This window comes from Danio rerio, chromosome 21 (assembly GCF_052040795.2).
Source record: "Danio rerio strain M-AB ecotype USA chromosome 21, GRCz13ab, whole genome shotgun sequence".
In the NCBI taxonomy this organism is placed as follows: domain Eukaryota; kingdom Metazoa; phylum Chordata; class Actinopteri; order Cypriniformes; family Danionidae; genus Danio; species Danio rerio.
Window position 1 is genome coordinate 19,708,909 of NC_141041.1, and position 16,840 is coordinate 19,725,748.

Consider the following 16,840-nt stretch of genomic DNA (forward strand, 5'->3'; position numbering starts at 1 on the left):
TGCTAGTAAATTTCCTCTTTTTACATTACATTTTATTCTCTCTCTTTAGTAGTTTTTTTTCCTTAATGTGTCTTGTTTATTTTTTTTGGCCATGACTAAAATGTCATTTAGTGTAAAACTAGTTATATATTTACAATAAATAGCCCCAAACACTAATAGTTGATTATTTTTGAATTTTTATTTTGCTATATTCTTGAAACTACTTATATTTTCTTTGTTTCACAATTCCCCAATTTAAAAATATCTATATTTAAATAATTTAAAAAAAAAAAATAATACCCCAATTAAAATCACTTATTATTATTATTATTATTATTATTATTATTATTATTATTATTATTATTATTATTATTATTATTATTATATATTTTAATACAGTATGGTCAGGGCCTAATAAGTATGCTGTGTCAGTTTTGCATTATTCTGAATGGAGATGGGAAATCTGTATAATCTGTATCTGTATAATCTGTATTTGAATAATAACTTGCAAGTTATTTGCAACAGTAAATACTTAACTTTTATTTTAATGGGTGGTCCACTACAATATCATGTATCATATTTAGTTGATGTGTAATGTAGCATATGTGTGAACATAAACAACATCAATGCAAAGACAAGTTCAATGCAAAGTGGGACTTTTACATAGTTGGCTTAGCAAAGCCTACAGCAAACAAAGTTCAATAAAAATACATCCGAGTTAGTGAGATCACAACATTTCAGGTTACATGCATACACCCTACGCAGAGAAGGAGAGTGGCCAGAGGCGCTGTAATGTTATAGCAGAGAAAGCTAAAATGTTGTCTTAATGCTGCTGTTTCCAAAGAGCTTCTTCTGTTTCTGTATGTGGGCTTCCAAAGAACATGACACAAAGAGAGAAGTGCTTACAATTGAATTTTAATTATGTTCCAGAGAATTATAATATATATAGCTAGCATTTGACAAAGGAGAGCTTCCAGAATATTTCCTAGTTCAGTGCTTGATTCGGCTAAAAACTCCTCAAATGAAAGAAGAATTTGTGAAAGTTATGGTCAACATACCGTTAACACTAGACACTATTTGTTAAAAATTTCTATTGCATGCATAGTGTCTAGCGTTAACGGTATGTTGTAGCAAAGATCCACAAGGATGTAAACAACGGGAAATGCTGTTTGGCACCATTAACAATTTAGCTACAAATTCATATTCATCAGTTAACCACTGGTAAACACTCACAGTTTTCAGCAGCGCTGCAGTGTCTCTTAATGCAACCTTTTCTGTGAGTTCTACATCTCAAATAATAAACTCGCAAAAGATATGTGAACGTTTCATTTTAATTACACATGCTCATTCTGAATATATGTGAAAGACGCTTCTGAGTAGAACAATGCATCATTTTTAGGGGAGTGGGGAAGTGAACTATCCCTTTAACTTTTTGTAAAGTTTTGTTTGGTCACATTTTGCAAGGCTGTCTGTGAAACATGGCCATTTCAAAATGAAATTGCATTGGTATGACAAGTGTTTGTCACGCTTTATATAATATGCTTTGACCATAGAGCTTCAGTGGCAGTGCTTATAAATGATTCATGTGTCTTTGTTCAGTCTGTGTGTGTGTGTGTGTGTGTGTGTGTGTGTGTGTGTGTGTGTGTGTGTGTGTGTGTGTGTGTGTGTGTGTGTGTGTGTGTGTGGGTGTGTGGGTGTGTGTGTGTGTGTGTGTGTGTGTGTGTGTGTGTTTTAATTGTCTAGAGGCGCAGTGCCACTTATTTCACCCTTTGATCTCTTCCTATCATCACTCCTGCTATTGGTCAAATTACTGTACAGTTTACCCTAACAGAACAGACATTTGTTTTATGAAGACTCCCACATGGATTCTTTTATTACAAGTTCAGCAGGAGCCATTAAAATATAATAAACTAGCTCTTTCTCATGTAAATGTTCGAGACAAAAAAATAAAACCAAAAGTGATTGTGACTATTCATTGATACAAAGTGTCCATTCTACAGCTCGCTGCAGATTTGTTTAATGGAGTGGTCTATTTCACAAAGTGACCCTGTCTCTGAAATAATACCAGCATAAGAGTGTGGGATTTTACCGGTAACTTTCAAATCACTGTCAGCATCTGTTGTGCTGCGTTTGGAGGGTGCCTGTGGACATCTGTTGGGTCTGAAAGTTAAATCTAGGCTCAAACCTAATCATCCTAGTGTGTTCGTCATCACAGGGGCACAGTGTAAGATAATCATTAGGGTATTAAACTCAGATGGAGCGTGTCTGGTCCACGATTGTTGCTTTGACATGTTTGACCCGTTTAAGCTTTTATTCTGCACCAAAAGAAGAGACTTCATAAGAGCTTATTAGATGACGAGAGTGCTTGTTCTTAGGTTTAGCCTATGATTGCAGGGTGTCATGTTGCACACATATTAGTTGTAATTCGGGATAGGATAATGTAAGGTGTATTACTGTGAAGTACAGTTAAAGTCATAGTTATTAAACCCCCTGAATTATTAGCCCTCTTGTTTATTTTTTCCCTCAAGTTCTGTTTAACGGAGAGAAGATTGTTTCAACACATTTCTAAACATAATAGTTTTAGTAACCCATTTCTAATAACTGATTTATTTTATCTTTGCCATGATGACAGCACATAATGTTTGACTAGATATTTTTCAAGACATTTCTATACAGCTTAAAGTGACTTTCAAAGGCTTAACTAGGTTAATTAGGCAGGTTAAGGTAATTAGGCAAGTTATTGTTTAAAGATGGCTTGTTATGTAGACAATTAAAAACAATTATGGGGCTAGTAATTGTGACCTTAAAATGGGTTTTAAAAAATTAAAAACTGTTTTTATTCTTGCTGAAATAAAACAAATAAGACTTTCTCCAGAAGAAAAAAATATTATCAGACATGCAGGGAAAATTTCCTTGCTTTGTAAAACTTCATTTTGTATATATATGTATATATTTTTGCTTTTGAAGGCAAAATTATTAAGTCTCTTTTTTTGAATGAAAAATATATTTTAGGTTCTGATTAATGTAGAGAACACATTTTTAAACATAATTGTTTTATTATGTCATTTCTATTAACTACATTTTTGACATGTTACCTAGTAATAATTTTAGTTATTTTGCAAGATACTAGGATCCACTTTAAAGTGCAATTTAAAAGCTCATTACTGTACTTTATTTAGCAATTTACAAGTAGGTTTAGGCTTAATTAGGTCATCGGACAACAGTGGTTTGTTTTGAAGCCAATCGAAATAAAATATGTAAATAATATTGACCTTAAAAAAATAGTTTGCCTTCAACTTTATGCTTTAATTTATATATGCACCAAAACTGTCAGTAAAGTCCACTACCTTTAAGGTACTGATATAAGTTTACTTTTTAGTTTTTGAATCCTTTTTCCTTTTTAAAGTTAAAACAAAAACAGAGACAAAATTGATTCGTGTATATTTATTATATTACATAAATTAATCATACTAAGGAATTCAATATAGACACATTTTAATTTAGGCAGCAGCAGAACCAGTTCCTCTGACCAACTGATGTACTGCACAGAGACTAGCAAGTGTTCTTCTCTAATTATTGTTGTTAGTTGCTATCTGTACGACTAATAATCTTGGCTAACTTAAGTTAGCTTGCTAACTTGTTTTCTAAGTTCTAATTTGGCGGGCATGCATGTGAAACCTAATGTAGCAATACTATAGTCCATAATAGTTTAGTTTAGTTTAGACAACAACATGATTTAAAAACAAATTAGCTCCATACATATTACTGCAGATGATCATTCTTAACCGCACCATTCACACTAAACAGTAATCTGATTTCATACAACAACTTCAATTTGTTCAAAACTTTAACTATGACCTGATATGAAGTGTACATTTTTAATAATTGTTTCTGTCCAGGCCTCGTATTATTTTCCTTAAACCACAACTGTTGTTGTTTATTATTATTTTTTGTATGTTTGTTCGATTTTGTCTGTCAGCAGAAATGCAATAACTTTTTTTTTTTTGCACTATTAATTTTCAAATTAAAGCCTATAGTTATTGTATCTCTGTGCTGGTGGATTGTATTGGCTTCCTCCAATTTCCCCAGTTGTTTTGCCTGCAGCTAACACAGTGACGTAATTGTGACATGTCAGCACTGAAAGAGCCAATACTCATGGAAAAGTAAATCAAGCAGCTTTAAATCAGGGCACCTGCCAATAAAGTCAGACCATTTCCAGCAGTTTTGCAGCATATATAGCAATTTCCCGCAGTTTACCAGCATACTACAAAACCAAATTTTTATCTTTTAAGTGGGCATTTCAGTTTTGAATTTCGCACAATTTTGTGTTAATCCAGTTTTATTTGTTGTGCTTTTCCAGGATACGGAGCTCCTCAACACGGCCATGCTGACGGGTAAGAAGGTTTCTGTCCCTGTGAAGGTTTTGGGAGTTGAGGCTGATGGCTCCATCACAGACATCACTAACTCTTCTCGCTGCAGGTCTTCAGACCAGGATGTCCTGAAGGTAATGCATGTCAGGGTCAGGCCACTTTTGACAGCTTCAGCAATCTCACACTCAGTGTGTGTGCTTCCTATTAGCAGCCTTAGTCTGCTTCTGAATGACATGTCGATTAGAACTGGAAGAGGACAGAAGAGAGGGGTCACAGGAGATGACTTAGACCACCACTTAGTTCCTCAAGTAAAAAAAAAGAAAAAAACCCAAGAGGGAAAAAGACCTGCAAGCCCTCACTGAACTAGTGTTTTTTGCCCAAAGCACATCTGTGCTTCAAACACCTGTCTTTTTTTCCCCTCTGCGCGTTATAAAGAGCTTGAACCCTCTGTTATTGCCGGATTATTCTCTGGGGCAGTGCTTCTCAACTGGATTTGTCTCAGGAACAAGATCTTATATGGAACAAAGTGACAACATTGTACTAAAGCAAATATTTCTTATCATTTTTATTGTTAATTTATTAACAAAATTACAAAATCACCACAAATTTAGCAGCATGGCATAAGGTGAACAGAATGTAATGTTTTTTGATGGTTTCATGCTCTCAGGAGGCAATACTTCATAGCACAAAAACATGTTCATCCATTTTTGCAAGAGAAGCCATATTTAATGTATTCTTTTTGACTTTGTATGGCTGAGGTTGAATGGTCCTTTTCCATTAATAACAAAAAGTATAGAAACCATTTAGCCTTTTTTATGTTGATAAGCCTATTATTTTTCTATCCTAAATATGCAGTTTTATAATTTGATCATTTGAATTTTAGCATCAACTCTAGAGCTCAGTTTTCCCCATCTGTGCCCTCAATAACAGTCTTTTTTTCTGCATTCTTATTAGAAAGACTTTGAAATTTTTTTATTATTGTTGGAACGTTCTCTGGGGTCATTCACCTTAAACACTGGCGCCTTCACTGTGAATATCTTAAGATATAAAGGTGTTTCTCCAGAACTCTCCTGAGCTTGTCTTTTCACATTTAAGACTTAAACATAAATGGAGGGAAGAACTCATTTACTTGACAGAGTGACTACAACCACGCACACAAACCTATGCAACCTAATGTGTCTTTTCACACATGAACAGCTTAACTGCACCATGAACTCATGAATGTGCCTTTAATGCCCAGGAGAAGTGTAGAAATTTCTCTGTTTATAGTGCAGAGTTCAGAGCATGTGCCCTGGGGTTTATATAATTAGTCTTCAAAGTACTGAGGTTGAATGAAACAGTGATGCAACAGTGCCCATAGGTTTTTCTAATGAGACTGAACAATGTACACAGGGCCTGTCATCATGTACCACACTAATGCTTGCATATGCATGAACCATATAGCCTTGTTGCATATTTATATTTATTATTTTACAATCTGAAATTATAGTTTTTCATCAATAAAATATCCTTGGATATTTAGAGTTTTTTAAAAAAAATTGTTACAGTTTTTTTGCGTGCCTCTGTGTTTGTATGCGTGTGTGAGCAGGCACTGATGATTTCTGGAGCTCAGATCAGAGTTCATTAATATTCATGATCTTTCAAAATATGGTCAATTTTGAGCTTCTGATACTAGGGGTCATTTCTGGGGTAATACTATTGGTCCTGATGAGCTGAGCTGTGCATTTACTTCGGCGCTCTGTTTCTGTTGTTCTGTAACAACACTTTTGAAATGCTAGTTGGCAGTGAGATGTTAATGTTCCTCTGTGTCGAGTTTCTTCGCTATTGTTTTGTTTTTTATTAACACTTCCTCAATGTACAAGTGGCTCAAACTCGCTCATTTTGAGGCAGGAACCGGCGGACGTGCAACAACTTTAACCATCAGGTAAACACAAAACAAAATTTTCCATCCGGAGCTCCTTTACTGGACTCCACACTTGTAAACAATCGCTCCATCGGGCTGATGCGGCTCTCGGTCCCGCCCAGACCTGTCAGTTCTACCAAGCCGACCAATTACAGACCTTGAAATGCAGGAAGAACATGCAAACTCTACACAGAAAGCCAACTGAGCTGAGGTTCGAACCAGCGAGCAAGCGACCTTCTTGCTGTGAGGCAACAGCACTACCTACTGCGCCACTGCGTCACCTGAGACAATCATGATTAGCCAATTTAATTTCCATTACTTCTCCGTCTGTGAGCTGCTACGGTATATCAGTTCAGTATGTTCACTGTTACTTAACTGCCTCCTGCTGGTCATGTATTTCTTGTGTTAGATCATGTTGGGCTGTGACGCACAGTGCTGCAGCACTGCGTGTGGTCCTGTTCATTCACTCACGCATTCTCAGTAGCCACATGTTGTCTGTATAAAAAAAATTCCCTTGCCTAAAATAAAGTTTTCCCTGCCTCAACTACTACATCACGATGGATCTGTCATGTTTTAGGCCCCGTTTACACTAGTGCGTTTTAGTTTTAAAACGGCGTTTTAGAATGAAAACGATCCGCGTCCACACTCGCGTTTCACCCAGCGTTTCTGAACTGCTCTCCGTCCACACCAAAACGCTGAAAACGCACATCACGTGACCACACACACACTCTCAGGCAAGCGCTGTAGCCAATCTACCCAGATGAGAGCTGTGCTAGTCGGACTTCTCATCAAGCATCTCCCGCTGGATCTAACCTCACTATATTTATTAAACGGAATATTTCTTTCATCTTGTTGTCTTTATTTAACGACCTATTCATTGGACATTGGAATCTATTACTTGTTCTCAGGTAACGTGTTTTGGCTAAGCGCAAAGATAAGTTAATGATTAATGTAAGCACGTACATTCTGTATATTGACTGATCGCTTGCCTTTATTTCCTATAATGTATAAACTTATTGTATGTTATACTTTTATAATGGCCATTATCGATTAAAACTGATATTCAGCAAAGAGAGGGTGTGTTTCGTATTTTCACTGAAATTGAAAGGAGGCAGTTGTTATCGGCTCCGTTTTGTTATAAATATGCACACAGTGAAGATGACGCTCATATTTGCAGCACGGCGCCTCAACATTTCTGCTGTCTGTTTAGTTGTTAATATTAAAATGAAAATAGGCAGTTCCTTATATCATGTTTACATTTTATTGTTGAGAAAGTAAAACAACGTAGCCAGGGTGATGTGAATGAAGTTATAAAGTACACTGTTCCCTTTGAAGATTTACCCGTGTCCTCGGTATAGTCTGTTTTCCATATCAAACTGAGAAGAAGAGACTGCAGCCATGATCAAACTTGCGAAGTTTTAACTTACACGGAGAAGATGCAGGACTGAACTGTGCGTGTTAGGCTACTTAATATTCAGGAAAAGCCCCAATCAGAGAGGCGAATGTCTGCAGCCCCGCCTCCGTTTTCAAATGTCTCCGTTTTCCATCATCCACACTGAGACGGAGCAGCTGCGTTTCAGAATGAAAACGGCCTCTCCAGCGTTTTCGAAACGCTCCGTTTTCGGCGCTCGAGAACTCCGGCGTAGTGTGGACGGATGGCGTAACCGTAGCAAAACTTATGCGTTTTCAAACTAAAACGCATTAGTGTAAACGGGGCCTTAGAAACCATGCTCAACATGAATTAACTTAAACACTGTTTCTGCACACAGGTGTCAGAGAGGTGTGATTCTGTGTATGTCAATGGAAAGGAGACGCGTGGCAGGGTAAAGACAATGGTGAACTTCACCTACAGTTACCTCAGTGCTCAGTTGGAGGTGAATGTGTGGACACCTCGACTTCCTCTGCAGATGGAGATGTCCGATACAGAGCTCAGCCAGATCAAAGCTTGGAGAGTTCCTGTCTCTGGCAGCAAAAAGTAAGTGACACTGCTGCTGCTATTGAGTAAGAATACAATAAGTTTAGTTCAGCTTAGTCAAATAATGAAAAGTAGCTGCTTTAAAGGAAGTACACCCCCAACAATATCTTTACAGTGCTGTGGAGGGTTAGATTTCATAATCATGCAGACCCTGGTATGCTATATATGAGCTAACATGAATTAGGAAATACTCCTGATTGGCTGGTACTACTGAGTATGCGTTCAGATTCATAGCTCTTCACTTTTTCCACATTTTTTGTTACAGCTTTATTTCAAAATAAATTCAATTTCTTTATTTCCTCAAAATACTACCCCATAATTCACAATACCCCATAATGACAATGTGAAAAAAAGATTTTTTGAAATTGTTGCAAATTTATTGAAAATAAAAAACCTACAAAATCACATGTGCAGAGGTATTCACAGCCTTTGCTAAATACTTTGTTGTTGCACCTTTGGCAGCAATTACAGCCTCAAGTCTTTTTAAATATGATGTCACAAGCTTGACACACCTGTCTTTTTGAATTTTTGCCCATTCCTCTTTGCAGTACCTCTCAAGCTCTATCAGGTTGGATGGGAAGCGATGGTGTACAGCCATTTTCAGATCTCCTCAAAGAGGTTCGATAAGATTTAGGTCTGGGCTTTGGCTGGGCTACTCAAGGACATTCACCGAGCTGGTGTGAAGCCACTCCATTACGGAGTGCTTTGGGTCATTGTCCTGGAAGATGCACCATCGCTCCAGTCTGAGGTCACTCTGAAGCAGGTTTTCATTCAGTCCACAGAAGAACCCTGGAGCTTAGACAGAGTGACCATTGGGTTTTTGATCACCTCTTTAACTCGTGTGGAAAAAGTGAAAAGCTATGAACACTTTCCGGATGCACTGTATTGTTATAATAATAATAATAATAATAATAATAATAATAATATTAATAATAATAATAATAATAATAATAATAATAATAATAGTTGTTGTTAATAATAATATTACTTTTTATTATCCTTATTATTGTTATTATTAATATTATACATTTTATGGTCATTGTTGTTGTTTTTGTTATTATTATTAATATTATTATTATTATTATTATTATTATCATTAACTGAACTTATGAATTGTTATTAATTATTATTGTTATTAATAATTGAACTAATAAAGAGTAATTATGTTTAATAATAAAATACCTATTACTCATGTCCTCCCTTATTCACACAAATACATGATTAAATCTAATTTAAATCAAGTAAATGTAATTAAAACACTAAATATTATTTATATTTAATACTCAAGTATTTTCAAAAATGCATATGTATTTTAACAGTGAGGAATTTATCTACTCATGGCTTTAATTTCCCCATAATAATTAGTTCATTTTTAAATGAATGCGGTTTATTTTGTTGCACTATTCTGAACATTTATTCTGTTGTCTGTTCTGTTTTTGGCTGTTGATACTCTTTTAATGTGTATAAGATATTGTGAGTAACTCTTGATTTCTGAATATCACCAATTTTTTTCACCTTTAGTTCCTCAAACTTGTTCAGAACTTCGATACTTGATGTTCCACACCGTATGGACTTTTTCCACTTTAAAACTGCTCCAAACTGTTCTTGTTAGAATAGAGAATGTGCTCCACAGAGATATCCAGCAGTTTTTTATGACATCGCAGAGACTTTCATTATAAGGTGGAGATGAGAGATTGCTGAGCCTAGTCAAATTGCAGATAGCAGAGGAAAAATATATTGAGAACTGGAGAGCGAGAAAGAGAGTTGTTCATCTTTTCTCCATCTGTTTCTCAGAGTGAGCTGGGACACTGAGGAAGATGATGAGAGGAAGGGTCGAGGCTGTATGCTGCAGTATCAGCACAGTTTGATTCGAGTGCTGACGGTCTTCACCGCAGAATCTCCAGATCCGAGCAGGCCTTCTCCTGCATACTTTCTCGGCTCGGATTGGCAGGTTGATGTGACGCGCCTGGTGCGCTACTTTCTGAGAGTTGGGGATACGAGTATTGCACGCCTCCAGGCAGGAACCGTACTGACAGGCAAGGCTGTGGGAGTCACCACTGTGCAGGTAATGGTGATAATGAGAGCTTCGCCTGCAGCTGTCAGCACTTTACATTTCTCAATATTCATTAAGGCAAGGCACTGCAGGTGAATAGGTTAATAAAATTAACTGACACTTTCACCATATTCCCGCAGTTGTTTGCTTGCATTAAGAATTGGAAGCATTTTTGGTATTATAAGTTTTCTAAAATATTGTTTAAATATGCAAATGAGACCTTGTTTAAAGAAACATTACACTTTTTTTGTAAATGAGGTTTTTACCATTTTTTTCTGTCTGTACCATTGGTCTACTGGAACACTTTTAGCTTAGCTTAGCATAAATCTTGGAATTGGATTAGACCATTAGCATCTTACTTCTCTCTCTCTCTCAATTTTTTTTCGGTAAATTTTCTGTTTAAGGGCTTACACAAGGTACAGTTACCTTGAACCGTGCCGAAGCGCAATTGTCACCTCTTTCCTCTCCTCAGATGGCCCGTTTTTAGTCGTTTGGAACACAGTGAGACACAGTTTAATATTTTTTATTTAATAACAGATCCACAACTTTTGACTCTCATAAATTCATAAAAGTTCTCGTGCTGCACGTATTTTGAGGTTTGATGAAGGTGCAACTGAAGTGCAGTGAGGGGTTTGCATCTTTAATAAACTATGAGAGTTTGTGGTCATTGAACAGTAAGAATAATTAATAAACCCATGTGAAACCTTAAACGTGATATTGTGTTTTCAGTTTCGGACTAAGGTGCTCTTTGCACTTACACTACAAGCGTACCACGAAAAGCCCAACAGAACTGCGCTCTAGCTCACCTCTTTCAACCGGGCCAGGGCCGGTCAACTGAACTGGGCCTGGGCCTGATTTGGAGCACTCATACTTGTCAAACAAACCAGGAAACACGCCTGGGCACGTCTCTGAAAGCATAGTGTTAGTGCACCCTAAAGGTTGATTCTTCTGTGTACTAAGATAGAAGTGGAAAATTTAAAGTAGCTTTTTTGAAGCCAATGTGGCTAGTCAGTATACTGGCATTTTAATTAACAAATGTTGCTTCCATACTATGGGTGAAGCAAGAGCAATGATTTTAGGCCCCAGCTAGCTAACTAAGTAAAAGCTAAGAAGGTAAAGTATTTATATCCCTAAAAATGTTAAGAATAAAGCTATGAATAAAACTTTAAAATTTGGTCTTTGCAAGTGCTGCTGAACATGAGATGTATGGCTCAATGTAGGAGAAAAAATATTTAGGAACAAATATTTTTAAAAAGGTGTACTTTAATTGAAATACTGACACAAATTGATAAAGGGCTCTATTTTAAACAATCTAGGTGCAAAGTCTAAAGAGCATGCCGCTAAAGCATCAAGATCTTGTCTGAAACCACTTTTTCGTTTTTAATTTTAATAATTTTAAGGACAGAAAAATATGCTTTGTGCCCTGGCACATGGTCTAATTCTTATTCCATTAATGAGTTTGGGTGTGTTTTGAGAATAACGTGCATTAAACCAATCAGAGTCTCCTCTCACATTCCCTTTAAGAGTCAGTTGCGTCACGATATGGCACATTTGCTATTTACATGACAGACTTTATAAGTGGAAAAACCGAACACTTCACTAGCGAGAAAACAGTGAAACAGACCATCTGCAGCTTGAGGATAAAGAATGAGCCTCCTCCATTTGCCGTCTTTTCTCTGTCTATGCTTTTACTCTTTACTCCTTTACTATCGTAGATAAGGAAACTGTTGTACTCCATTGAAGACGCCCAATAGCCTACATATTTATTTTCGTTTTTAAGTGCAAAGATTTGTTTCAAAACTATTTCTGCAGTTTTAATTTTCAGCAAACAAATAAATGAACAATAATAACAAAGTGTGGTAAAAAACTTATAAAAGAATTATATCCAAACACATGTCCTATTTTTATGCCCCATATGGTGATGCATACATCTCCAAAACCAGATAGGTGGACAAATCTAAACTTGTTTTATTAAAACAAATATAAAAATTCTTATAATAAATAATATGGCTAATAATAATAATAGCACTATACAAATCTAAATTGTCATGAATAAACTGAACCGAGATGAGGCATGGAGGCAGTGTTTTTTTATATTTATGTAGAAAATAATATTTTTTGCAACCTTTTACTCCTTGAATTTTTTCAGATGTAAAGATATTTGTGTATTGTTGTACATCCTGTGTGTATTAAGCAATGTGTAAGTGTTTGGATCTGCATAGGCACATAACGTACTCTGCGTTGGACTTTAGAGCAGCTTTTAGTAGGTCAATAGCTCGGTCTATTTCAGATTATCAAATGGCAACCCGTCAACAATGCGCCTTAACACACAAAAATTAGGGTTGCGCTAGTCTGAAAATAGCAACAAATCGCGCCAAACACGTCTTGCACCTTATTTTGCCAGTTGTTTGATAGGGCCCAAAGTGTGACAAAAGAAACATTTAAAAATATGATTATTTGTAAGTCTTTTATGCCTTTCCATTAGACAAAAAACAGTTCCATGAAAAGTGTTTTTGCTTGTGGTGTCTTGCCTTGAAACCAACTTTTATTCTGTTTATTCAGTATCAGAGGCAATGTAGGCAGCTCTCAAATGAATGTCTTGTTTGTTTTTAATTGGAAAACAAATAAAGCAGTAGTGATGGCATGCTGGGTTTTGTTGGTTTCTGTGGTTCAGGTGATGTCTCCGCTGTCAAGCTCAATTCTGGCTGAGAGGGTGATCCGGGTTCTGGATGATAAAGTCAGTATTACAGAGCTGGGTGTGCAGCTGGTCTCTGGCCTTTCCTTGAACCTTCAGCTCAGCACAGGAAGCAACAGGGCCATTGTTGCCAAGACGACCACACAGGAGATAATACACTACCCCAAGCAGGTGATTCATGTGGCTGTATAAGCTGTCAATCTTGTTAATTGAATTGTATATTAATATTTCAGTTCCACATAATAAAAGATGAGAGAAAAGATAATAATTCAAAGACATTAATTGTGGTTGACAAGTATGTGTGTGTGGGTGTGTGTGTTTGACAAGTATATAATGCTTATTTATAGCTATGGATTTGAGTAAAACTAATTTAGTTTTCTTCTGAAAGACTAGTGAATACTGAAGACTGCTGTATTTTTATGCTGTTCTATGCATTAAAAAACACACGTATTCACACATATTTATATTTGTTTTAAATACATTTTAAGCACAATACCAATGATTTACTACATAAGAGTTAATAAAACATTTGTTATAATTATATATTTTTATTTCAAATTTGTTAGAAATTTTACAAGACCCCCATACAATGAAACAAATGTAAAAAAAAAAAATACTCAAACCCGTAACTAATAAATCCAGTGAAAACAAATAATGTGCTCTGGTTTCCCCAACAGTCCAAAAACATGCACTATAGGTGAATTTAAAAAGCTAAATTGGCCGTAGTGTATGATTGTGTATGTGTCTGGGTGGGCATCCGCTGCGTTAAAATTATTATGGAATAGTTGGCGGTTCATTCCACTGTTGCAACCTCTGAAATGGAGACTAAACAGAAGCAAAATGAATGAATGAATAATAGTAATGATTGCAGTATGATCACTTATATTATATGTATAAGTGCAGAGCAGGATAAGCATGTTATTTCATATTTACTTGCATGTATCTTTTACACTGAAAGATGATTTCTTTCAATCATGTTTTGAACATCATTAGATTTGTAAGTTATTTAAAACAAGTAGACAATTTACATACAATTAATATGCTTTCTATGTATTGTATCAGTTTTATAAATTACATTTGATGCAAACATCAAAATGTAAGTTTGACATGTATATACACTACCGGTCAAAGGTTTGGGCTCAGTTTTTTTTCTCGTGTTTTTTTGCATTTTTTTTATTATTCTGTTCATCAAGGCAGCATTTATTAAATGTAAAAAAAAAAAAGTTAAATATTTATACATTTTTTAAATAACTGCTTTTTTATTGTACATAGTTTCAAATTTAATGGTTACTCTGGTCATTATTGCTTGCATTAATATTACCATTATTAATATTATTAATAATAATGAATTAATTCATTAATTCATTTTCTTTTCAGCTTAGTCCTTTTATTAGTCTGGGGTCGCCACAGCTTAATGAACCACCAACTTATCCACCACATGTTTCGCGCAGCGCATGCCCTTCCAGCTCGCAACCCAACACTGGGAAATAATAGTTAATATTAAAGTGATTTCTAAACGATCATCTGACTCTGAAGACTGGAGTAATGAAGCTGAAAATTCATCTTTAAAGTCGCTGGAATAAATTATTAAATTAAATTATAAACTACATTTAAACAGTTATTTTATAGTACAATAATATTTCAAAATTTTACAATTTGTCTTTTATTTTTGATTAAATAATAAATGCTTATTAATAACAACTAATATAATAGAAGCTTATTTTAAAACATTTCAAAATTTTTAACCGGTAGTGTATGTCTGTCTTTTTTTTTTTTACCATAAAATATGCTAAATAAACATTCAGTTGACACTCCTGTTGGCCACTGTAGCAAAGCATTATCCATCAAGTTGTTTGTGAGTATCTTTAGTGTTTGTTACTTTTTATTCTCCATCTATGATAAGCACTGGCCATTAAGGCGTAAGGAAAGAGTATTGAGTACAACCATGCTCTAAATTCTTTTATATTACTGCCAGTTCCAATGCCAGGTCTGAGTGGCATAACATGATCCAATCAATATCAGGCTATTTGTACTCAGCGGGAGGCCTCATTCGTCTCTTGATGGGCTTTGCGAGCCGAGCTCCTCAGGCAATGCATAATGTATTTCACCCCAGAATATAGGACAGTCTGTGGTGGCGTTTGCTTATACCATACAGTATTATCCGGCATCTCTTGGTTATCATGCCACAGCTTGTTGCTGTAAATACACTGTGCTCTCTGTTGGATTGAGTTTTAAACAAAAACAAACAAATATTGATCCATTAATACAATTAGACCATCATACATGTTTTTTTAGGCTTATCGTGTGCTACAGTATATAAAGTATAAAATACATCCTGGTGGTTATTATTCCAGATTATTACACAGCTGTCTGCAATACTTGATTATGATTGGTCAGTCAAAACATTCAACATATTTATTTATTTATTTATTTATTTATTTATTTATTTATTTAACCAGGATTGTCCCATTGAGATACAATATATCTTCTACCAGGTAGTCCTGGTCAAAAAATAGAACTGTTACAAAAGAATAAAAAAATACATGTAACAACACCTAGACTAACCCAACATAGTATAAACCATAATCAATTGTTTAAAACATGTGTGCTGTTCTAAATTGACAGTCTTTAACAGTCTTTTAAATATAGCAATAGATGGTATGGATTTCATATGTAGTATATCTTAAAGCTCATTCCATACATACGGATCAAACTTAGAGAGCTCGACCTAACTGTGTGAAAAAAAAAAATGGCAGGTTACGTAACAACTGTAAAGAGGTCCATTTGATAAACAATATCCAGTTTTTAAAAAAAAAAATCAGAGGTGTGTGCATATGAAATAAATTTCCGTAATCCAATACTGATAGAATTATTCCAAGATGGCAAACGCTAAACAATGCAGGCTCATCCGAAATCTTTGATTCCCTTTTATCATCAGTGAACACTTTCACATCAGTATGCTTATATTCACATTCATATCTCCTTGTCTGTCATGCTGCTCAATTTGATTGTTTGCCAGCGTCTGGTGAATGAATTATAATTAAGAACAATACATCAGTTAATATATGCTCTATTCGAATGGTTTCGTTTCTGTCAACTTTTCCATTTAAACTGTTTGTCACCATCTTGTAAATGAATATCGCTCAGGTTATTGTACTCTATCAACTCCACTCAGCCAGTTTCATTTCTGTCAGCTTTGCATTAAATAAAAAAATAATACACTTACAGAACAGTAACTATGATTTGTGTCTACTTTTTTATGTTTTGTGAAAAATAATCGTGTAATAATTGAAATAAAGTACTTCCAAAAGGGTTGTAGTGAAAGAATAAAGCCTTATACAACAGCCCTCTGCTAAGCTGCGGGCTTTATTTTGCAATAACACCCTTCAGAATGAACTTTATCCCTAACATAATTGTTTCTTGTTTAAGAAGAAATTGCTTTATTCAACAAAAAAACAACCGCCTGGATCTACATTATAATGTTTTCTGTGCGGCTACTTGCCATAAAACATAAAATTTGACACAAAACATTTTGTTGGACCCTATTCATTCTTTATTTAAAGGCAAAGCTGACAGAAACAAAAATGGCTGAATGGACCATGCACTGATCCATTGGTTCCATAAGTGGGGGGTGGGACCCCTAGGGGGGTCACTTGGTGATTTCTAAAAATATAATTAATTTTATTATACTATTAGAATTACCATATTTGAATATTTTATTCATAACCTACAGAAGAAAACAAAAGTTAATTGTTAAATAAACAAACAAAAAAAGCCTTCAAATATAAAGCCATCAGTGTTTCGATTTTTATTTATTTATTTTAAAAAAAGTTTGTGTGTAAACACAGGCCACAAATGAACATGG

At 35.3% G+C, this 16,840-nt stretch overlaps 1 protein-coding gene across 8 annotated transcripts in view; it reads left to right on the forward strand.

Moving 5' to 3' along the window:
• si:dkey-1d7.3 overlaps positions 1-16,840 on the forward strand; it is a 40,666-nt gene that overhangs the window by 21,067 nt on the left and 2,759 nt on the right. For 7 of the 8 annotated variants that reach the window (XM_087301063.1, XM_087301064.1, XM_087301065.1 and 4 more), the window contains 4 exons: positions 4,340-4,483; positions 8,022-8,227; positions 10,022-10,292; positions 12,955-13,146. In XM_087301063.1, the coding sequence (XP_087157189.1) occupies positions 4,340-4,483; positions 8,022-8,227; positions 10,022-10,292; positions 12,955-13,146 (813 nt within the window). Of the gene's footprint in view, positions 1-4,339; positions 6,830-7,974; positions 8,228-10,021; positions 10,293-12,954; positions 13,147-16,840 lie in introns of all 8 variants that reach the window. The other variant, XM_087301070.1, reaches the window with a different exon arrangement.